This window comes from Rhipicephalus microplus, chromosome 9 (genome assembly GCF_043290135.1).
Source record: "Rhipicephalus microplus isolate Deutch F79 chromosome 9, USDA_Rmic, whole genome shotgun sequence".
NCBI classification, from domain to species: domain Eukaryota; kingdom Metazoa; phylum Arthropoda; class Arachnida; order Ixodida; family Ixodidae; genus Rhipicephalus; species Rhipicephalus microplus.
The window spans coordinates 77,373,808-77,397,469 of record NC_134708.1 but is presented as its reverse complement, the minus strand read 5'-3'; the positions used below and the strand labels follow the sequence as shown (position 1 = coordinate 77,397,469).

Genomic DNA, 23,662 nt, shown 5'->3' with positions numbered 1-23,662 from the left:
TTGTGCACAATGTGGAGTCCTAGGCCACGTGTCTGAGAACTGCAAACAACCGCCACACTGTGTAAACTTCGAAGGAAACCATGCCGCATATTCACGCTCCTGCACATACTGGAAAAAAAGAAAAAGAAATAATTACGTTGAAGGTGAAGGAGAACATTACATTTAAGGAAGCACGGCGAAGAGTCGCTCCATTCTATGGACCTACATACGCTGATGCGGCGCGTCAGGGGGCACCGCCGCACCAGCCCTCGCCACTCCTTCGGCCCGCGCATACCGAGCCGGTGGTTGTGGCACCTGCCCCCAAGGCGGCTGTAGCCCAGGCTACACCGCCTACTCGCAAACAGAGACTGGAGACTCCAGAGTCCTCCGGTTTCAAGGCCTCACCTCACCAGGCGAGGCCCGAAATTCGAATTACCAGCCCGCACGTGCGGGCATCCAGTGCCTCCGAGGAGGCAATGGATACGCCGGCACCCTTGGTGCCGAAAGAACGGCGTGGCTCCCTGGAGCGCGTCAAGAAAACAAAAAAGCAGATAACAGGGCCTGGTTATGGCCCTGTTAAGTGAACTCAAACTCCCTGTCTAAACAGCCACTCGCTTTTCGTACACACAGCACTATTTCACATTCACCATGAACACTCAAATTATACAGTGGACGGTCAGGGGCCTTCTCAGAAACCTTGACGACATCCAAGAACTCTTACATGAACACTCACCAAAAGTGCTGTGTGTACAAGAAACACACCTTAATTTAAAGCACACAAATTTTCTTCGTAAATACGTTATTTTCCAAAAAAAACCGTGTTGATGCCATGACATCATCCGGAGGTGTTGCCATCATAGTGAATCAAGGAATAGCATGCACACACTTACAACTCCAAACATCCCTTGAGGCAGTGGCTGTTCGAGCGGTTCTTTTTAATAAACTGATCACAATCTGCACTATTTACATTCCTCCTAGCTATCAGCTGCAAAAACGCGATTTACACTCTCTAATTGATGAACTTCCGGAGCCTTATGTTCTCCTTGGAGACTTTAATGCGCATAGCAGGCTATGGGGTGACTCTCGGTATGACGCGCGAGGTCGACTGATCGAACAGTTCCTTATCTCGTCGAGTGCGTGTCTCCTAAATCGAAAAGAACCAACCTATTATAACCTCGCTAATAACACCTACTCCTCCATAGACCTGAACATAGTGTCTCCATCTCTTGTGCCTCTACTCCAGTGGAAAGTCGTCAGTAATCTGTACAGAAGTGACCACTTCCCCGTAGTTTTGAGCACAACGACAGTAACTGAGTGTCCACCACGTGTTCCCAAGTGGCTCATAAACAGAGCCGACTGGGAACAGTTTTATACTATCGCTTGTCTAGGTTGGAATGACATCTGTACTTTGAACATTGATGTTGCTGTGAACTACTTCACAGCGTTTTTGATTGATGCTGCAACAAAATGCATCCCACAAACAAATGGACACCCCGGAAAACGACGTGTGCCATGGTGGAACTCTGAATGCCGAAACGCGTGCAAACAGCAAAACAGAGCTTGGAGGCTGCTTTGGAACTCACCGACAGCCGAAAATCTTGAAACCTTCAAGAAAATAAAGTCTCAAGGCAGGAGAACGCGTCGGCAGGCCAGAAGAGAAAGCTGGCAGAAGTTTTTATCAGGGGTTAATTCATACACACAGGAGGCTAAAGTCGGGAACGTGATCTTCCAAGGTATCACCACTCGTAAACACTCAGGGTGATACCTTGGAAGATCAGGCAAACTTCCTTGGTGCACACTTCGAACAGGTATTCAGCTCGTCCCACTATACTGACACTTTCCAAACATACAGAACAAGAATAGAAAAGCACAAACTCGAACACAAATCCACTAGATACGAGGCATATAACCAAGCTTTCAGTCTAGCTGAGCTGTAAACGTCTCTAAACACATGCAGTACTTCTGCCCCAGGTTCTTACCGTGTGATGCATGAAATGTTAAAAACCTACCAAACGAAACCAGAAAAACCTTACTTTGTTTGTACAATGCTATTTGGTCTTCTGGCACTATTCCTGCCTCCTGGAAAGAGGCTATTGTTATTCCCATTTTGAAAGAGGGCAAGGACCCTTCTTTAGCTTCGAGTTATAGGCCTATTGCACTTACAAGTTGCTTGTGCAAAGTCTTCGAAAAAATGATAAACTCCCGACTTGTACATTTTCCTGAGACAAACAATTTGCTCGACCCATTTCAGTGCGGGTTTCGAGAGAGTAGATCCACGACAGACCACCTTGTTCGTATCGAGGCACAGATCAGAGACGCCTTCGTCCATAAACAATATTTTCTCTCTGTGTTCCTCGATATCGAAAAGGCTTATGATACAACATGGCGTTTTGAAATTCTAAGAGGCCTGTCCCACCTTGGCGTGCGCGGAAGAATGTTTCACATAATCAAAAGTTACCTATCAAACCGGACATTCCGTGTCCGAGTGGGCACGGTTCTTTCCCAAACATTTGTCCAGGAAACAGGCATACCACAAAGTGGTGTACTTAGCTGCACACTTTTTCTCATAAAAATGAATTCCTTGCGCTTGACCATCCCTCGCAATATGTTTTATTGCACATATGTCGATGACGTCCAGCTTGGCTTTAGGTCTTGCAATCTGGCAATGTGTGAGCGGCAGGCCCAGTTAGGTTTAAACAAGGTCTCCAAATGGGCAGAAGAAAACTGATTCCGACTGAACCCACAAAAAAGCACGTGTGTCTTGTTCTCCAGAAAGAGAGGCATGCACTCAGAACCCGACATTGAACTGAACGGTCAACGTCTGTCTGTTAATACGGAGCATAAATTCTTAGGATTAATCCTGGACAACAAGTTGACCTTCGTACAGTACATCAAGTATTTAAAAACAAAATGTTTAAAAGCCATGAATATTTTAAAAGTGTTGTCACGTACTACTTGGGGTAGTGACAGGCAATGTCTCATGAACCTATATAGAAGCCTCATTCGCACCCGGTTAGATTATGGGGCCGTTGTTTATCAGTCTGCGACTCAAAGTGCTTTGAAGATGCTGGACCCCGTGCACCATTTGGGCATCCGCCTTTCTACGGGTGCTTTTCGCAGCAGCCCCGTAGAAAGCCTTTACGTTGAGTCAAATGAGTGGTCGCTTCATCTGCAAAGAACTTACATGTTCTTTGTTTATTTTCTTAAGGTGAAAGCAGACAAGAAGCACCCCTCATACTCTACTATTAATGATTTGTCGAGCTCAATTTTGTTTCAAAACAGGCCTTCGATGAGGCAGCCCTTCTCAATTCGCCTGAAGAGTCTAGCTGAGGAAACTGGAGTCTCACTAGAACACAGTTTAATGGCTCCTGTAGCATACCCGCCACCGTGGCGATGGCAGACTATAGACTGCAATGTGTCTTTTCTAGAAGTTACAAAACATGCGCCTATTGCCCATATCCGAACATACTTCCTGGAACTTCAACACAAATACACACGTCCCGAGTGCTTTACAGATGCCTCCAAGTCTAACTCCTCTGTGTCCTACGTTGCTGTCGGTCCATTCTTTTCGGATGCTGGTCCTCTACATCCAGGCACAAGTATCTTCACAGCGGAAGCCTATGCGATACTTGTGGCGGCTAAACACATCAAGCAATCACAAATACAAAAAGCAGTAATTTATACAGACTCCCTCAGTGTAGTAACCACTCTCCACACTCTTAAAAAACACAAACACCCAGTCCTTGTCTCACTTTACTCCATTTTATGCACACTCTACACACTCAAACAACATGTTGTAGTGTGCTGGGTGCCAGGGCACCATGAGATTCAAGGCAACGTGAGGGCGGATCAGCTCGCTGCATCCGTCCACAAAAGCATTGCCCTTACACCCATACCAATCCCGGCCCTTGATCTTAAGCCGTCTCTCAAACGAAACCTCAGAGTATACTGGCAGAGCAAGGGGGATACACACACACAAAACAAACTACACGTTATTAAGCCACGCCTTGGTCATTGGCTGCCCGTATCGAAATCGCGTCATACAGAGGTAATACTAACGAGACTCAGGATAGGACACACTTACGCGACACACACATATCTTTTGTCTGGTGACGATCCACCATTGTGTGACAGCAGCGGTGAAGCATTAACAGTCCTTCACATGTTAATTCAGTGCAAACACTTAGAAACTCTAAGAAAACAACATTTTCCATTACCCTACCGACAACATATACTTTTACACCCTGCAATGTTCGTCGGTAGGGAACCGCTTTTTAGTCATAAATCATTGTTAGCGTTTTTAAAAGAAATTCATAGTTTTCATATCATATACCCGGGCATCCCGTAGCATGACCTCTCCTGAGAGGTTTTTGCTGCGATGGTTACACAAGAAAGCACTTGCCTCACGGCCCTTGGACGCAAGGGTATGAACGAGTCAGGCACTTGTGCTAATTCCATACATATCCAACATCGTCTTTTATTATCACCAACTTTTGTCATCTATTCACACCACACACACCTTTCACGGCATGGTCATGATTTTATTACTTGTATGTTTTTACCCACCTTACCGCGAGGAATTTTATGGCCCTTATACAGCCGCTTATCACAATCATTGTCCATATTTTCAGTAAGATGAACTGGCGCTCTTGGCCGTGAAATGGCCCTTGCGCCACAAAACATCAAGCATCATCAAATGCTCACAAACAACAAAACGAAGCATGGAGACTGCTTCGAGACTCACCGACCACTGAAAATCTTGTCAGATTTAAAAACATCAAGTCCCAAGCCAGGAGAACGCGTCGACAAGCCAGGAGGGAGAGCTGGCAGAGGTTTTTATCAGGAATCAATACATATACCTATGAAACAAGAGTCTGGAGAACGGTCAGTAGGGTAGTAGGACGAGAACCACATCCTCTTCCTCTAGTAAGCACACAAGGCAATGGTTTGGAAAACCAAGCGAACTCCCTTGGTACACACTTTGAACAGGTCTCCAGCTCGTCCAATTACAGTCAAGCGTTTCAACGATACAAAGCAAGAAGAGAAAAACAGAAAATAGAACGCAAATCCACAAACAATGAGGCATACAATGAACCTTTTGTCATAGCTGAGTTACAAGCATCATTAAACTGCTGTAACAAAACCGCCCCAGGCTCTGACCGTATATTATACGAAATGCTCAAACGTCTGCCTCCTAAAACCCAAAAGTTTCTCCTTTCTTTGTATAACGCCATTTGGTTTTCCGCTGAGATCCCTTCCACCTGGAAAGAAGCAATCATTATTCCGGTTCTTAAGCAGGACAAGGACCTATCCTTGGCATCAAGCTACAAGCCCATAACATTGACAAGTTGTCTATGCAAGGTTTTTGAATATATGCTGAACAGACGATTGATGCATTTCCTTGAAACAAATAGCCTGCTTTGCCCATACCAGTGCGAGTTCCGAGAGGCTAAGTCCACTACTGACCACCTTGTCCGTACGAGGCACAAATTCGTGATGTTTTCATACAATTCTTTTTGTCAGTGTTTCTCGATATAGAGAAGGCCTATCACACTACGTGGCGCTTTGTCATACTCCGAGACCTGTCACAATTAGGTGTGCGGGGCAGAATGTCGAATATAATCTGAAGCTTCCTGTCTAATCGGACATTTCATGTTCGAGTGGGCACTGTGTTATCCCATACATTTGTTCAAGAAAGAGGAGTGCCGCAAGGAGTGGTATTGAGTTGTACACTTTTTATAGTAAAAATGAACTTTTTGCGCCTCGTTATCCCACGAAATATGTTTTGCTGTACATATGTTGACGACGCGCAGGTCGGCTTTAAGTCCCGTAACCTCTCAGTGTGTGAATATCAGGTTCAACTAGGTTTGAACAAGGTCTCTCAATGGGTAGATGAAAATGATTTTAAACTGAACGCTCAAAAGAGTGCCTGCATCTTGTTCTGCCGAAAGAGGGGCGTTCATCCCGATCCCGAGATTGACCTGCACGATCACTGTCTCTCTATAAAGACAGAGCATAAACTTTTGCGCCTAATATTAGATACAATGCTAACCTTCATCCCATACATCAAGTATTTAAAAGACAGGTGTTTAAAATCCATGAATATTTTGAAAGTGTTATCGCGAATAAGTGGGGCAGAGACAGGAGATGTCTGATGAATTTATATAAAAGCCTCGTACGCACGCGCCTATATTCCGGTGCTATAATTTATCAGACTGCGACACCATCAGCCTTAAAGATTCTCGACCCTGTCCACTATCAAGGCATACGCCTCTCTACGGGTGCTTTTCGAACTAGCCCCGTAGAGAGTCTGCACGCAGAATCAAATGGATGGTCGCTCCACCTGCAGAGATGTTACCTGTCTTTTAAATACTATTTCAAGGTTAACGCTGATTAGGAACATTGTGCTCACTCCACAATTTACGATCTGTCCTACTGTACTTTGTTCAATAACCGTCCTTCGCTGAGACAGCCATACACACTTTGTGTCAGAAGGCTGGCTGAGGAAACAGCTGTGCCTCTTTTAGAACAACGTTTGATGGCTCCCGTAGTACATCTGCCACCATAGAAGTGACAAGTCATAGACTGCGATCTATCTTTCATGGAAGTCACTAAACACGCACCTTCTGCACATATCCGCACGCACTTCCTCGAACTCCAACACAAGTACACCTGCCCAGAATTTTTCACAGATGCTTCGAAGTCTCACACTGGTCTGTCCGATGCAGCTGATCGCCCATTCTCCAACTCTGGTATTCTGCACTCCGAAACAAGCATCTTCACAGCAGAGGCTCACGCGGTATTGTGGCTGTCAAGCATATTAAGACGCTGAAACTACAGCGCGTGGTAATATACACATGTTCGCTGAGCGTAGTGGTGGCTCTAAAAACTCTGCGAAATCATAAAAATCCTGTTCTTGTGTCCTTGTACTTTCTGTTATGCACGATCTACGCTAGTAAACAGCATGTTGTCGTCTTCTGGGTGCCGGGGTACCGTGAAATCGCTGGAAATGGGTTAGCGAATCAGCTGGCCACATCTGCCCAAGACAACACTGGCGCCAATACATCTGTAGCTGTCCCTGCGCTTGATCTGAAACCATTTCTACGACAGGAGCTCAGGGGGTGCTGGCAGCGCCTATGGGATCGGCAGACAGAAAACAAACTGCATGTTGTCAAACCGAGACATGAAAATTGGGCAACAGTTCAGATCACGCTACACACAAGTCACAATTACAAGACTACAGATAGGACACACACACTCGGCACATTCATACCTTTTGTCTGGTGGCGATGCACCATTGCGTGAGAGATGTGGATAACTGCTCGCGGTTCTACACATTCTTGTCCAGTGCAGTGATTCATACTCTCTGAAAAAAAAGCACTATTTATATCCCTTCCAACAACAGATACCCTTGCACCCAACAATGTTCATCGGTAGAGAACCCCTTTTTCCTCCTAAATCATTGCTGTCATTTTTAACAGATGTACATACTTTTAATGTCATATACCCAGGCGCTTTGTAGCAAGATCTCTGAAGAGAGGTCACTGCTGCCGTGGCTGCATCTCCGTCACTGTCCCACTATCACGACGTCTCGTCATTTAGTATTATTGCACATATTTCACGTCAATGACAGGGTTTTAATGCTTCTATATTTTTACCCGCGTTAGCGCGAGGAATTTTAAGGTGCTTTTACAGCAACGCATCATATCATTGTTAATATATCTAGGCTTTTTAAATGGTGCTCTCTGGCCATCATTTGGCCTTTGCTCATCATAATCGTCATCATCATCATTTTCGACCACCAGAGGATCTTTAACGTGAACCCAAATCTCAGTACACGGGCCTACAGCATTTTCGGTCCATTGAAAATGCAGCAGCCGCAGCCGGGATTTGATCCCGCGACCTGCGTGTCAGCAGCCTGATGACCTTAACTACTAGGCCAGCGCGGCTGGGTGTAATACCAAATGTGAAGTTAGCGAAACGACCGCGAGCACACCATGAGCGTGGCGTTTAGTAATCATGACACGCATGACATGCATGTCGTGAATTCCATTAGGGCCTGTCACTTATGTTCACGTCATACCACACCAGTTTTGCAATATCTCATGTGAACAAAACTACGACAAGAGCAGCAAGACCATAAAATGTAGACCATTACATTCATGACATACATGTCGTGATTTTCATATTATGACTAGTCACTTATGCTCGTCATACAGCCATGTTATGACATACCAAGTTTGGTATCGATACCATTATTGAAATGGCTAGGAGAGCTAAAACATGTAGGCGGCTAGATAGATAGATAGATAGATAGATAGATAGATAGATAGATAGATAGATAGATAGATAGATAGATAGATAGATAGATAGATAGATAGATAGATAGATAGATAGATAGATAGATAGATAGATAGATAGATAGATAGATAGATAGATAGATAGATAGATAGATAGATAGATAGATAGATAGATAGATAGATAGATAGATAGATAGATAGATAGATAGATAGATAGATAGATAGATAGATAGATAGACAGACAGACAGACAGACAGACAGACAGACAGACAGACAGACAGACAGACAGACGGATAGACAGATAGATAGATAGACAGATAGATAGATAGATAGATAGATAGATAGATAGATAGATAGATAGATAGATAGATAGATAGATAGATAGATAGATAGATAGATAGATAGATAGATAGATAGATAGATAGATAGATAGATAGATAGATAGATAGATAGATAGATAGATAGATAGATAGATAGATAGATAGATAGATAGATAGATAGATAGATAGATAATGAGTATACGAGCCTTATGCTGGTGCCTATCGAGTTAGCGCACGCGACCACTCCATAATGATAAATGTTCGCAGTTCCTGCTGGATCAACGCAGTCACCACGCACACACCCCCCAGGTGTCCTTTCATGTTTCTTCACCCGACGAAGTATGGACGTGGTATTTCCTCTCTCTATCAGGAACAGTCGAAGCCAGGCCTCGTATGGGGCTGATTTCATACTAGTCCTACGTGCGACCGAGGAGGCAAGCTCGTTTCATCTCCGCTTCAGCCGTGTCCCTCGCCCGCACGAGCACGCTTTTACTCGCTTATGAAATATCCGATGCCAGTTGTGGTGTTATCGATTTAGACTTTATACGGAATATGACTGCGGTGGCACAAAGCCCGTGAAATGTCTGTTCAATTGCAATAGCATAAAGAGATCTTTCGGTTTCCCTCACGGAAGCCCCCGCAAAGGCATCTGCGAGAGCAGGTGTCTGGTGCGTAGCGTCACCACGGACCCGAGCTTACAAGGGGGGGGGGGGGTTGACTCCCTCCCACGCCAAGCCGGGCGTGGCTTTGCCATGTCTGGGGAAAATGGGATCCGGGGGGTTGAGCTGACGCCGGGTGATTGGACCTTTAAGGCCTCCCGACAGAGGCAACACACCGTTTTGGCCCCGGCTTCACGTAGACAACACCCCTGGACTTACCAACCCACGGGGAATTGGCAGTCGCCTTTTCCTGTCTCTTTCTCCTTACATCTTCGTCTGTTTCTCCTCTTTAATTCTCTCCGGTCTTCTTGTCTTCTCCATTTACTTCATTGTTTCCTGGCGGCTAGGGTTAACCTTGTGTGGCTATCCTACCTAGGGTAAACCATATTCGGTTATAGCAATGGCGTACTGCTGGCGTAGGGCAGGCTTGTTCACATGATCTGCCGCATCCCCTGTTGGGCTCCGTGGTGGGTGGTAGGCGCCGCTGCTGAAGAGGCCATTTTTCATGGGACCTCAGAAACCTCCTGTAACCGATCGTGCGCTGAAAAGGGTACGCACCGATGTATCCTCTTAGTTTTTCCCCCAAAACATTGAAACTTTCCCAAAATACCACGTTCTTCACTGCGAAGATATATCAACTAATGCCAAAGCAATATCACCTTTTCTCGTAACCAAGTGCTTAAAAGACACCATTGGGACCGGCTGTAAGGCCAAAAAGATGGCAAGTAGGGACATTCTTCTCGAATTAAAAGAAAAAGAACAGTACAACAAACATTCACACCTCGTAGCGTTTGGCAATACCCCTGTATCAGTTACTACACATCGTACTCTGAACACCTGAAAGGCGTACTATCCGATGAAGAACTTATCACACTAAACGAAGAGGAACTCCTTGACGGATGAAAGGACCAAGGCATAACAATGTGCAGCGTATAAAAATCAGACGCAACAACATTGAAACCGCAACAAAAAATGTAAAATGAACCAATATTATTATTGTCTATGCACAGCACTTTTTTTAATTCTTAATGGATATAATCATTCAGTGGAAAGTTAGAGGGCTACTCAGAAATCTAGATGATGTGTGTGCAAGGAACACACCTAACTCCTAAATACAGGAAATTTCTCCACCAATACAATACTTTCCGGAAGGATCGTGAAGATGCTGCCGTATCATCCGTTGGAGTGGCCATTATAGCTGATAGAAGTGCGGCATGCAGGCAGATGAACTTCGGACAGGCCTTGAGGCAGTGGACTTTCGAGCTGTACTTTTTAACACACCCATCACATTATGCTCTCTGTATATACACCTCACCATCAGCTTAAGAGGCGCGACTTGGAATCAAGAATAGATGAACTCCCAGAACCATTTTTTTATTTTAGGTGACTTTAACGCACACAATGCCCTTTGGAATGATTCTCGCTTTGACGCTCGAGGACGTCTCATTGAGCAGCTTCCTCATTTTTCTAGGTTATGTTTCCTAAATGCAAAGGAGCCTACGTATTTTAGCCTCGCAAACAATTCATACTCCTTGATAGATCTTAGCATTTCATCACCATCACTTTTAGCCAATTTTAAATAGAATGTTCTTAAAAACCCTTATGCGAGTGACCATTTCCCGATCATCCTGAGCGTGCCAAACAAAAGCCAACTATCTTAGCAGGTTCCGAGGTGGAAGCTTGACTGAGCTGATTGGGAACAGTACCAAACTCTTACCCACATGACATGGACTGAGTTGTCTGCTCTGACCATAGATGACATTGTCGCGTATTTCACAGCTTTTATTCTTGATGCCGCATCAAAGTGCATTATTCAAACGAGCAGAATGAGTTCTAAGCGGCGAGTTCCATGGTGGAATGATGCCTGTAGGAAAGCTCGGATCATTCAGGACAAAGCGTGGACATTGCTTCATAATTTTTCAACAGTAGAAAACCTGGAAAATTTTAAGCAGGTCAAATCGCAGGCAAGAACACGCAGACAAGCCAGACGAGAGAGCTGGACAACAATCATTACGAACATCAACTCATACACACATGAAAGAAAAGTGTGGAACAAAGTCCAGAAAATAAAGGCCAACAAACATATTCTCTCCCATTAGTAAATACCCTCAGAGAAAGCTTGGAGGACCAAGCCAACTTTTTTGGTGCACATTTTAAAAGTATATCGAGCTCCTCGCACTACTCTGAGGCATTCCAAATATACAAAGCACAGTTGAAACAACAAAACCTAGAAAGGAAATCTTGAAAAATTTAGGCTTATAATGATTCATTTTGCTTAGCAAATTTGCAAAGAGCACTGAAACGTTGCAACACATCTTGTCCAGGTCCTGAAACCGTAATGTGTGAGATACTGAAGCAACTACACTCCGAAACACAAACAACTCTCCTTTCCTTTTACAATCTTATCTGGTTTTCTGGTGTGATCCCCTCTTCTTGGAAGGAAGCTGTGATGATTCCGATTTTGAAGCATGGTAAGGATCTGTCATCTACATAAAATTACAGGCCTATAGCATTCACCAGTTTTATCTGTGAAGTTTTCGGAGAAATGATTAATTGCCGCCTACTCCACTTCCTAGAATCAAACAAACGGCTAGACCCATACCAGTACGGGTTTAGATAAGGCCGATCCACCACCGATCATCTCGTACGGATTGAGACGCGCATACGTGATGCCTTTGTACATAACCAGATTTTTCTATCTGTGTTTCTCGACATGAAAAGGGCCTATGACATGGCGTGGAGGTTTAAGATATTGAGAGACCTCTCGCATATCGGTATACGTGGTATATGTTCAATATTATCGAAAGCTACTTGTCTTATTGCATATTCCGAGTTCGAGTGGGCAATGTCTTGTCCTGAACATCTGTACAGGAAACCGGAGCACCACAGGGTGGGGTACTGAGCTGCACACTCTTTATTATAAAAATGAACTCTCTCTGTCAGTACATCCCCCATAACACATTTTTCTCCACATACGTTGATGACATCCAGATAGCTAGCTTTTCAATCGTGTTCCCTCGGCATCTGTGAGCGAAAGGTCCAGCTTGCTATAAACAAAGTGTCCGAATGGGCTGATGAAAATAGGTTCAAAGTCAATCCACAAAAAAGCACATGTGTCCTGTTCATACAGAAAGGAGGCTTACACCCTGATCCTCAGTTTCTCATGACATGCGAATGTCTGCCCGTAAGCACCGAACATAGGTTCTTAGGTATAATTTTGGATGAAAAAATTACATTGATATCAAAAATCAAAGACCTCAAAATAAATGCATAAAAGCAATGAATATCCTGAACTTACTGTCGCACAAATTTTGAGGGCAGCGACAGAAAGTGCCTCATGAATTTGTAGAAAAGCCTGGTATGTTCACGCCTTGACTATGGGGCAATAGTATATTATTCAGCCTCGTTAAGCACATTGAAGATTCTGGATTCTGTACATCATCTGGGCATCCGCCTCTCTACAGGTGCCTATCGAACGAGCCCTGTAGAGCCTTTACGCTGAGTCGAATGAGTGGTCACTCTCCCTGCAGAGGTCCTACATGTCTTTTATCTATCATCTGAAAGTTAACGGCGATAAGGAACGCCCTACGCAATCCATAAGTAATGATTTGTCTAGTTCTGCACTTTTTGGAAACCGCCCCTCGATGAGGCAGCCTTGCTCACTCCGCGTGAGGGGCCTAGCTCATGGCTCATGGCTCCTGCTGCACACTTACCGCCGTCGCAGTGGCAGGTGATAGAATGTGATGTACCTGTCGCGGAAGTGACGAATCATGCACCTATTGCACATATACACACAAACTTCATGGAACACAAACACAAATACGCTTGCCCTGAATTTTTCACAAATGCCTCCAAGTCTCTCACTTCTGTGTCCTATGCAGCTGTAGGGCCATTCCTTTTCAGCTTCCGGTATTCTGCACCCACAAACAAGCATTTTCACCACAGAAGCTCATGCGCTATCTGTGGCTGCCAAACATATTAAGGAATTAAAACTGGAATACGAGGTTATATACATGAACTCTTTGAGTGTTGTAACAGCATTTAAAACAATAAAAAAACATTTAAAAACCTGTGCTTGTATCGCTATACTCATTTTTATGCACGATCTACGCACTCAAACGGCATGTTGTGGTGTGCTGGGTGCCAGGGCACCGCGAGATCGTTGGAAACGTGGCCGCGGACCAGCTAGCTGTATCCGCGCACGACAACGCTGCCGCCAACCCATCATTGACTGACCCTGCACTTGACATGAAGCGGTTCCTAAAACAAAGCCTCAGAGCACATTGGCAGTGCCCATGAGGTAGGCAGACTGAAAATAAGCTACATATTATCAAACCCAAACTTGAAAATTGGCCACCAGTATCTAAATCACGCTACGGACAAGTAACACTTACCTGGCTACATAGGACACACACAGCACACATTCATATCTTCTGTCTGGTGGTGAACAACCTAGCTGTGACAAATGTGGTGAACCACTTACAGTTCTCCACATCCTTGTCCAGTGCAGCGAGTTGGATGGTATTAGAAAAGAACATTTTTTACTGCCCTGACGACAGCAGCTTCCAGTGCACCCTTCTATGTTTATCGGTAGCAATGCACTATTGAAACGAAACTCATTGTTGGCATTTTTTTAAAAAGTACATAGTTTTAACACTATATTTTGAGGTGACCCGTAGCACGGCCTCCGTCCGGAGGTTGCTGTTTCGGTGGCCGCATAGAAAGCACCCTGCCTCGCGGCTCTTGTGTTCAAGGGTAGTGATGAGGCAAATGTGCAAAACAACATGTCAGTCCCAAAGTTTTCCTTATTTTTTTACTATGAGTATTGCCATTAGTCTTTAGTTAGTTATTTCACCTCGCTCACATGGTTTGAATAGCCCCGCCGCGGTGGTCTAGTGGCTAAGGTACTCGGCTGCTGACCCGCAGGGCGCGGGTTCGAATCCCGGCTGTGGCGGCTGCATTTCCGATGGAGGCGGAAATGTTGTAGGCCTGTGTGCTCAGATTTGGGTGCACGTGAAAGAACCCCAGGTGGTCTAAATTTCCGGAGCCCTCCACTACGGTGTCTCTCATAATCATATAGTGGTTTTGGGACGTTAAACCCCACATATCAATCAATCATGGTTTGAATATATTAGGTTTTCTCCGCCTTAGGGCGAGCAATTTTAGGCCCTTATACAGCCCTGTAGCATCATCTTAGTTGATATACTTTACATGTCATTGTTCCATTGCAAATTATTGCCACTCTTTCATCTTCCCTATGGTGCTCTTTGGCCAAGACATGGCCCTTGTGCCATTAAAGTCTACATATCATCCTCACGGAAGCATTATTGAGGTGGTCATTGGAACTGAAACGTCTTCTACAGTGACAGTTGCATATGACGTGGCAAAAGGAAGAACCATTCGCCACGTGAAACGATAACGGTATCCATTGGCTGCTTCGTCAGTTGGGTCGTTTTATTCGTCGCACCCTAGCATGTGCGTTATTAAGAACGTCGTCAGTGACGTCGTGCATCTCTTTGCAGCAGTGCCGCTTAGCCGGCGTGCAGTACTTTACAATTATAACTGCCACATTGGGAGGGCGTGGATCGTATGAACGCCCGAACAGCAGAACGACTTTCCAAGAACAGAGCCGACAGCTGATCTGATCCATGAGAGAATTCATGTTCACCGAGCCAATGCATCAATTCGTGCCCAAGAACAGGTCCAGGTGCTGAATCGCAAACAGCAACTGCGCCCCGAGGACCCAGTAACCATATGAGACGTATGCAAGTGACAGTGGCGAGCCGAGGAAGTGGTGTTACAGGCACAGCAGCCTCAGAGTGGCAATAATGTAAACGCGTTTTTGTTATTCCTTCGATGGCAGAGGTCTTTGCGTTTTATTGTACCAATTCTGAACCAGAGGAGTTCCATCAAAACTTCGACTTCATATAGTTGTTTGTTCTAAAGAAAGTTTTCGGGTCCAACGGAAAAGCTACATCAGTCTGTATTACGCCTGCACTCAAGGTCACTTTAGAGTAGCCACTAGGGCATTGTGCTTGTATTGACGTGATGTACTTAATTTACGTGTGTTTCCAGCTGCGTATATATAATTACGTTGTTTTTTATTACTTATGATCAAGTGAACTGTTTTTAATTGGAACATTCCACCTGGTCATTGATCACAGGAATTTGTGAAATTCCGCCAACTCAGCAAGTACATCGCACCCGCTAGACCAACAACCACCAGACATTACCATGAGTTAAATATGTCTACTTTTTTTCATCGCACGTTGGCGTTTAAATGTAGTTTTTTTTGTTCATTTTATAGAATTGTGGAATGCTCTGCCTGGGTATGTTCGATCTTCATCACTTGATGGCTTCTTATTGTATATTACTAATCAATGATGTTCAGCGAACTTTGTTATGTTCCTATGCGTGTTGGGATTCCCCACTCCTGTGTGGCTCTTTCGTACATTGTATTAGCCAACTCCTGCGATAGCGCTTTAGGGCTGCGGTATGTTGAAATAAATTAATTACCTCTGCAGACCGAATGAGAGAAAACTCCGGTTTTCTATACAGAGTACGAAAACACAAATATTTTTTATATGACGTGCATGTCTTAGCAGCGCTGTCAAAGATAACTGCCAGTTTGTTTATGCTTTTCGTTAAAATTTTAGTGCGTAAACAAAGAGTAATTCAAAAGCGTCAAAGTCTCCTGCGCTAAAGTAATCAATTTTATATGCCATGCACTTTCATACTTTACCGTAGACGCTTCTGCAGCAAACCACCTGCATTTTGCGTTGTGCGATGAGTGTATCACCACACGTTTTGAGCTTGCCATGACCCTGACCTGCAGAAAGTTCTTTTCGAAAAAAAAATTATAATGCCGCGTGACACGTGTTGAGCAGGGAACACTACACGACAGCGCACTCAGTCCTGTGCTTTTATGTTCGTCATCCTGTGTCATATTGTTTCTTAGTGTTCTGAAGCAATAACTGTCCATTATAAACCCGCTAGTTCTGCAGCCTTCTAATAGTCGCAATGTTAGTACGCTCGCCCTCTAACGCCCTGTCATATACATACATTATAAGCATGAATACCAATATTAATAAAAAAATGGGAGACCCTTAAGCTTCGCCTTTAAGAGTTGAACGCGATAGCGAAATGCGGCCCCTAGTGCGCCCTTCAACCGCTATAAGTGCATACTTAATAATATGTTTTGTTACATACGCACAGCACGCACACACACGCACAAAGTATAATATACCAGCGCGCGCGCGCGAATGGTACATACAGGTTTTTCATCTGAAGCAATAGTCACATGACTTTGAAGATACATGCCGCGCGCTTGCCATCTCGAAAGTCACAAAGAGTCGGAAAATGCCTCACAGATGACAGCACATTATCTAGCGTTTGCTGTTTGCTTGATCAAGGCCTCTGAAAAGGCACGATATGTTTTCCGCTACATGGACATAGTTGTCCATTTTTAGAGCTGTTTCAAAGTTCCTGTGTGTTTTTTAACGGCGATGGCTGCACTATCCCGGCATTTTTTGACGTAGTTTGAGGCCACTCGAATGCGCCTACAAATCTTCGAATGGGCTCATTTTCGTCGTGACACCTGTCGAACAAGATGAGTTATAAGGAATCTAAAATACTCTTTCAAGTAACCACTTGATGAATTCATAGAAGAGCTTATTGCCCCACGAATTCAACGCTGCAAACATTTTTAGAATCCGTCAAGTGCGAGTGGAGTTACAAAGGTTAGTCGCATGCTGCAATTGCACTCTCTCTTCTCTCGTCCCGACGAAAGCGCTGGAAGCTAAGCAGGGAGGAGTGGCCGGGCAAAGAAACTACGTCACTCGCACCTCACTACTTTGAGCACTTCTTTCTGTTTTTTTTTTTCGAATTTGCGGTCTTTTCCGAGGGATCACGCGCGCTCGTGGGGAGAAGTAGCGACCTCCCACGCCAATATCTGTAACGAGCTTTTTCGTCCACGGACAATTTCTCGCTCACAACCAATGGGGCCGACGTCGACGGCGGAATTTCTGTGACACCAGCTTTCTAACGCTATGGCGTTAATATAGCGCACTTCAGTCAGTATGCAATGCGCAGTTGGTGACAAAATGCCAGCTGTGCCCCGACCAGGCAACCGTCATGCAAAGAAGAGTGCTCCTAGCACAGTTGCCATGTGTGCATGCTTGCGGCTCTGTTACTCAAACCTTACAAACTTTTGGGTTCATTGCCCTAGTGAGTGTCTGCAAAACTACGCCGCAATGAACAACCACAAGAGCAGCTGAATTTAGTCATGCTTCGGGGAGAGGCCGCCTTCAGGTGATATTACTTTTTTAATATTTTAGGTGCTGGCGTTTCTTTACAGCTATTTTCAATCGCTAATTGTGGGTTCAGTGATTACACACCCTATGAAAGTTTATCGATAAAAGATAACGAATGTTTTTACAACACGGCTACTACAAAACACCGTGCTTTGAGAACGCGTAACAATGATCGCCGTTTTTCGTGCGTATTCTGTGGGAACGTTCCATGTTCTTGGTACATATTTAATTTTCTGCTACAAAATGCTGAACTCAACCTCTCTCCCTAAGTATTTATCTATGAATAGAGCTATGGACTACTCACTGAGAGTTTTATCAGTAAACTATTCTAATATAAACCGGGTAACATCTTGTGAGTCTTTGCCTGTGCGGCAAGTCATTGTATTCGTTAGCAGAAAAAAAATGCTTGTAGCATCTGAAACCCCGACGACAAAATTTACATGACTCGGAAGCCATCAGCCACAAGATGAAATATGAGGCAATTCTTGGTACAAGCCATCGTGATTACCGTTCTAAGGATCAACGATCGCAGCGCCGGGGTTCCTTCACGCATTATATTATAGTAAACTGAGTATATTATGAATTTTATTGAATAGCTGAAGATTAGCACTTACTCCTGTGTACTAAGCTGTTTATTTGTTCAGGTATATTTGTCTGGCTCCCGTATACGAACTTGTGGCAAACACGCATGAAGGAAATCCTCGTTCTATAAAACTTCCCGCAATATTAACTAGGTTTTCAATGAATGAAACTCTCGCGTTGCGATTGTTCAATATTAGGGGAATGATGGGTAGTAGCCAGATTTGCTAGTATTCATGCTTGCGGGCTTTGAACGTATTTGTGGCTTTGTTTATGTAACCGAGTTGGCACGGCCGCGATAGCGAGCGCAAGCTGTTGCTCCTACGTAATCGTGACGTCACCCGCCTGGCCTACTTAAACTCGCCACAATAGGCAATAAAGCGGTTGTTCGACCCATGATATCGTCTCGTACACATGGTGGCAGCGGAAAACAGCCAACATGACGACACCGCCTACGTTGCCGACACCGCCTGCATTGCCGACAACGCTCCTGCCGCCTCCGAAGCCCCTCGACACATCGCGAGACGCTTGGCTTGGGTGGAAGACCTGGAAAAGTGAGTTTGAACTGTTTTCCACGGCAACTCAGCTGAACAAGCAACCAAAAGAAGTGCAGGCGGCGACGCTTTTAGTGACCATTGGAGAAGAGGCTAGAAAAGTGTTCGCTTCGTTCAATTTTGAGCCAGGAGAGGACACAACCGATGTAACCCTTATAATTAAAAAATTTGAAGACTTCTACCAGCCCGCGAAGAACCTCACTTACCACGAGTTTTGCTTCGGCTCCCGAGACCAAAAAGAGGACAAAAGTTTCAATGACTGGCTTGTCGAATTGCGAACGCTACCCCAACACTGCGATTTTTGAGACTTAGAAGAGCGCATGCTTCGTAGCCGCATCATACTCAGTATCCGGGACAAGGGACTGCAAAAGAAGTTAATTTCTGAAAACCCCTCTTACCAAAGAGTAGTCGAAATCTGTCGCATCCAAGAGCAAGGCGAGGAGCAGTTTCGACAGATACGTGGCACCACTGAAGGCGCTGAAACTGCAGCCGTAAATGCGTTGGCCAGAGTAACAAAGCCATGTAACAAATGTGGCTACAAAGTTCACCGCGGCAGCCGCTGCCCAGCAACAGGAAAAGCGTGCAAGAAATGCGGAGGATTGAATCATTTCGCCCAAGCATGCTCACAGTCATCCTTCTTGCACAGCGAAGATGCAAAGCGCAAGGAAATACGAGAGCTACATGTTGACGAAAGGTCAGATTTTTTTCTGGAAGCTTTAACCATGAACGCACTCGCTAGCGACTAGTGGACCACGACAGTTTCTATTGAAGGCCGTCCGATGGTCTGCAAACTTGATACTGGGGCAAACTGTTGTGTGATTTCAAAGGAAGATGTTTTGTCGCTTCCGAGAAAGACTCGTGAAGCCTGCCGAGCCACGTTAACGAGTTTTTTGGGCCACAAAACGACTGCGCAGTTTAAAGTAAAGTTGTCGCTATCCGTGAACGATAAACAGCACGATGAAACCTTCTTCGTCATAGAGCAAAACGTGCCGGTGACCCTCAGCGGAGCAGCAGCAGAAAGCCTTGGCTTGATTTATCGCGTTGATAGCGTCGAGACGCAGCAACTCTACCCGGCGGCTCAGCCCTACACCGATGTTTTCACATGATTGGGCCAGCTGAAGAATTTTGAGTACGAAATGAAGCTCAAACCCGGCGCCGTCGGTGTTGTTGTGCCAGCCAGAAGGGTTCCGGTCGCCATTTAAGAAAAAGTAAAGGCCGAACTTCAACGCATGGAGGAGCACAACGTCATAACCAAGGAGCAAGTTCGCTACTTGGGACACGTTTTCACCACGCAGGGACTGAGCCTGGGACCCGATCGCGTCCAAGCCATTTTGGACATGCCAGCGCCAAGTAACACTTCTGAGCGTCGCCTCGAGGAACTACGTGTGGCAACCGCCAAGGATCCTGCTCTGTCGACCATCCGATCCTATGCAGAGACTGACTGGCCGGAAAACAAAGAGGACGTCCCAGCATGTGCCAGGCCATTTTGGGCGTATCGAGAAGAGATGCATACACAAGATGGCCTCGTCTTTCGCAGCAACAAGAGGCTGATGGGTCGACAGACGAGAACACTGCTCCCGGTTCCCTCCTGCCACCTGAAGCCGGCACCATTGCCCAACAGGAAGGTGCACTCCCGTCTCCAAGAAATTCGCCACAAGCAGAAGGTCTACTACAATCGAGGTGCTCGGGACCTGCGCACCCTCTCACCGGGTCAGAGGGCCTCGTTGTACGATACGCACACACGGACGTGGTCCCCGGTCATTGTGCTGGGATCAGCGGGAGCTCCACGCTCCGTACTGGTAAAAACAGAAGAAGGCCGAGAAATGCGACGCACACGGGAACATCTCCGGGAGGTTCCAGAGCTACCATGCCCCGACACTACCACAACACCTTCCTCAGGCTTGCCAGGCTCGGGTCCCGTTCCAGAGCCGCCACTACCACGGAGAAGCACTCGGGAACGTCGCGAGCCTCGTCGGTACCCCATGCCAGAGCGACCTATATTGCCCCAAGGAAAGGAAGATGTAACCGAGTTGGCACGGCCGCGACAGCGAGCGCAAGTTGTCGCTCCTACGTAAGCGTGACGTCACGCTTACGTAGGAGCGGTTGTTCGACCCATGATATCGTCTCGTACACAGTTTATGGCTGTGTTTTCGTTTTGAATGAAAGAATAGAAAGTTGTCAACTCGTAGGTTGATTTGAGCTGGCGCACCTAAACAGGTTGAGGTGGTGAAGTGACACTGCCGAACATTTGCTGAACTTCGTCTCGCTACGAAACGCATGTATGCCACATGGAGCCAAATGGGGCTGGAAGAGCGAAGCTTAGACAACTCAGTGTACTGCCCATCATTCCGATGCTGCTTGAAGCGTCATGAATTGCAGCTGTCATGGACACTATAGCGCCAATGTTTTATGTATTGTAGAATTTTCGATGGAGGCGAAAATGCTGTAGGCCCTTGGGCTCAGATTTGGAGATTTGGAAGAAGCCCAGGTGGTCGAAATTTTCGCAGTCTTCCACTACGGCGTCTCTCATAATCACATGGTGGTTTCGGGCCGTTAAGTTCCACATATCAGTCCATCTATTGTATTTTATTGCGATAGCAGTTATATGGACACTCTCGGCTGGATTTCCCCGCCAGCGTGGCGTCATGCACGGTATATGTATACGTGTCTAATATATGAAAACGCAAGAAAGAAAAAGATCCAGAAAAAAAGACTCCGGCGCACGTAATCAAACGTGGAACCTCCGCGTCGTGAATGTAAGGCATTAACCACTGAGCCACCAAGGGCTACCTCCTCTATTGCTCAAACCGCAGGCTAGTTATATCTACCGCTTACTGCTGTTGGCGGGCATCTCGGGGGGTGGGGACTATCGTATTTTCAGCATTATCAGGAAGATGGCGCAACGAGCGCGCGGCGCCTCTCATCTCTCACGGGTACTTTGGCCCGCGGAGAGGAGGGGACTGTACGATCTTTCGCGCGCCCTTATCTCCTGATGGGGAGGACCATACGTCTTGGCTAGCGTTGGGCTTGTACTGGAACGATTGTGTTGTAGTTACGGGGCGTACAAAGGTCGCTGCAATCGTTGCACAGCCTCCGTTTGCGAAAAGGGCACGCTTTTCAGACACAGCGAAGTAACAACTGAGACGGTTATTCGCGTTCATCTGAACGTGTGAGTACGTTTTGTGCGTCATTTGTGTGTGAGAATTGCAGGCCACATTTCGATCTGCTTGCCATTCTGCGCGTGACCTTCCAATTTGTTGCTATTACGTTCATTGCTTCGCCTTTGCGGCTAAGCTGTGACTTGTTTCTTACGTGTTTCTGATCGAGAGCTTGCAAGATAATACTGTAAGAAACAGTCTGTGGAGAGTCTGCAGACTGCATTCTATAAAGGAAATAAGTATCATTACTCTCTGTTTTTACTCGCAATCATACAATGGTTTTGGTGTGGAAGTGATTGTCATATTACTTACAAAACTATTTGTAAAATCTATGAACGTACCGTGATGCCTTTCTACGTGTCAGCAGGTGTCAAGATGTCTCGCCGATGTTGACACGGGTGCAGCTACTGCAAGTCAGACCTTATGCATGACTACAGTACCGACTTCGGGCATGTCCGGATTTCGGAACGCAGTTTTTTATTGTATATCTTGTATACAATAAACAGTTATAATTACGATACAGTTACGATATACAAGTTACAATTCTTGTAACTTGTATATCGGCAGCTCTGCTAGAAACCGTGATAATTACAGAGTTTTGATCAATCCTACGATAAAATGGTTCTTGGCGCAGCCAGTTCAAGTACCATGTCGGTATTAAAAGACGTCGAATACGTCATGATTACCTCCTTGACATCCGTGCATTCCGGTGATACATTTCTCGCCTATTAATTTTTAGCTGCCACTTCGATTGGCCACACCGATTACTACCTTGACTTTCAGACGCATTTTATTGTTTTTGAAGACAACTGGACACGGCTTGTTGATTTGCTATTCTCGATATCTTGCGCACAGATAGCTTGGATAACTGGACCGAAAGCATCGAGCTCCACGGTGCAAGTGGGTCGCCCACGATGCGGTTCCATCCGGCTGATTACGCAGTTTTCTGCCTTCTTACGGGACTCAGTTTCGCATTCGGCCTCTACTACTCTGTGAAAAGGGCAGACCGAAAGCACTCTATTTCCGTCCACACTGCAGCACAGCGCCAGGAAGTCTTCCTTGGCGGCCGCAGCCTTCCAGCATGGTCACTGTCTCTGTCGTTGTTGGCGTCGCTGGCCACAGGTATTGGCGTGGTCAGCCTGTCAGCCCATCAGTACGCCTATGGCCAGCACTTTGTCTGGGACATCGTCACCTTGGTGTTTACCACGCCTTTCATCGTGTACATATTCCTGCCAGTCCTTTACTACCTCAAGGTCACGTCGGTATTCCAGGTATGTAGATAGCCTCACGTATACATAACGATGCACTGCATATATTCACTTTTTTCCCTTGTGCAACACAACTCGTGGACTCCGAGTGGCGCCCTGCCAAAGGACGCCTGCGATTCATCAAGCTTGTTTTCAATACATTCATTTATATTAGCTCTTTCAGGAAATTTCTTCAAAATTCTTAAAAATCAGAAAATTTTGATATTTGTTTGATGCCTTCAAAGTTACTTCTTGTGTAGCAGCAGTAATTCAAGATCACTAAAGACAACACTTTGGACAATAATTAAAAGCCAACTTGATTAACTTTGTCGTTAGTGGATCTTGGCGGTTACGTCCAGCAGGAGAACGGAAGTTCTGCATGCGAAGAACCCATGGCAGCTTGGAGATCTTAAAAAGTGGCCACTTTCAAACACTGGCGTGATAAAATTCAACGGCGAAAGCCAAACCGAAACACCGATGAGCGCAACACGAACAGCGACTTCCTTCTTGTCGTTTTCAAGATAGCCAGAACAGATTGAGATGCAATTATTTCA

The 23,662-nt window shown here is 45.5% G+C and overlaps 1 protein-coding gene across 1 annotated transcript in view; it reads left to right on the top strand.

The window, feature by feature from the left end:
• The first annotated feature begins 22,719 nt into the window (after positions 1 to 22,719).
• Positions 22,720 to 23,662, top strand: part of LOC119164743 (putative sodium-dependent multivitamin transporter) — a 74,549-nt gene continuing 73,606 nt past the window's right edge. Inside the window, exon 1 of the mRNA XM_037416952.2 lies at positions 22,720 to 23,132. Within this exon, the coding sequence (XP_037272849.2) occupies positions 22,776 to 23,132 (357 nt within the window). The 5' untranslated portion in view covers positions 22,720 to 22,775. The remainder of the gene's footprint in view (positions 23,133 to 23,662) is intronic.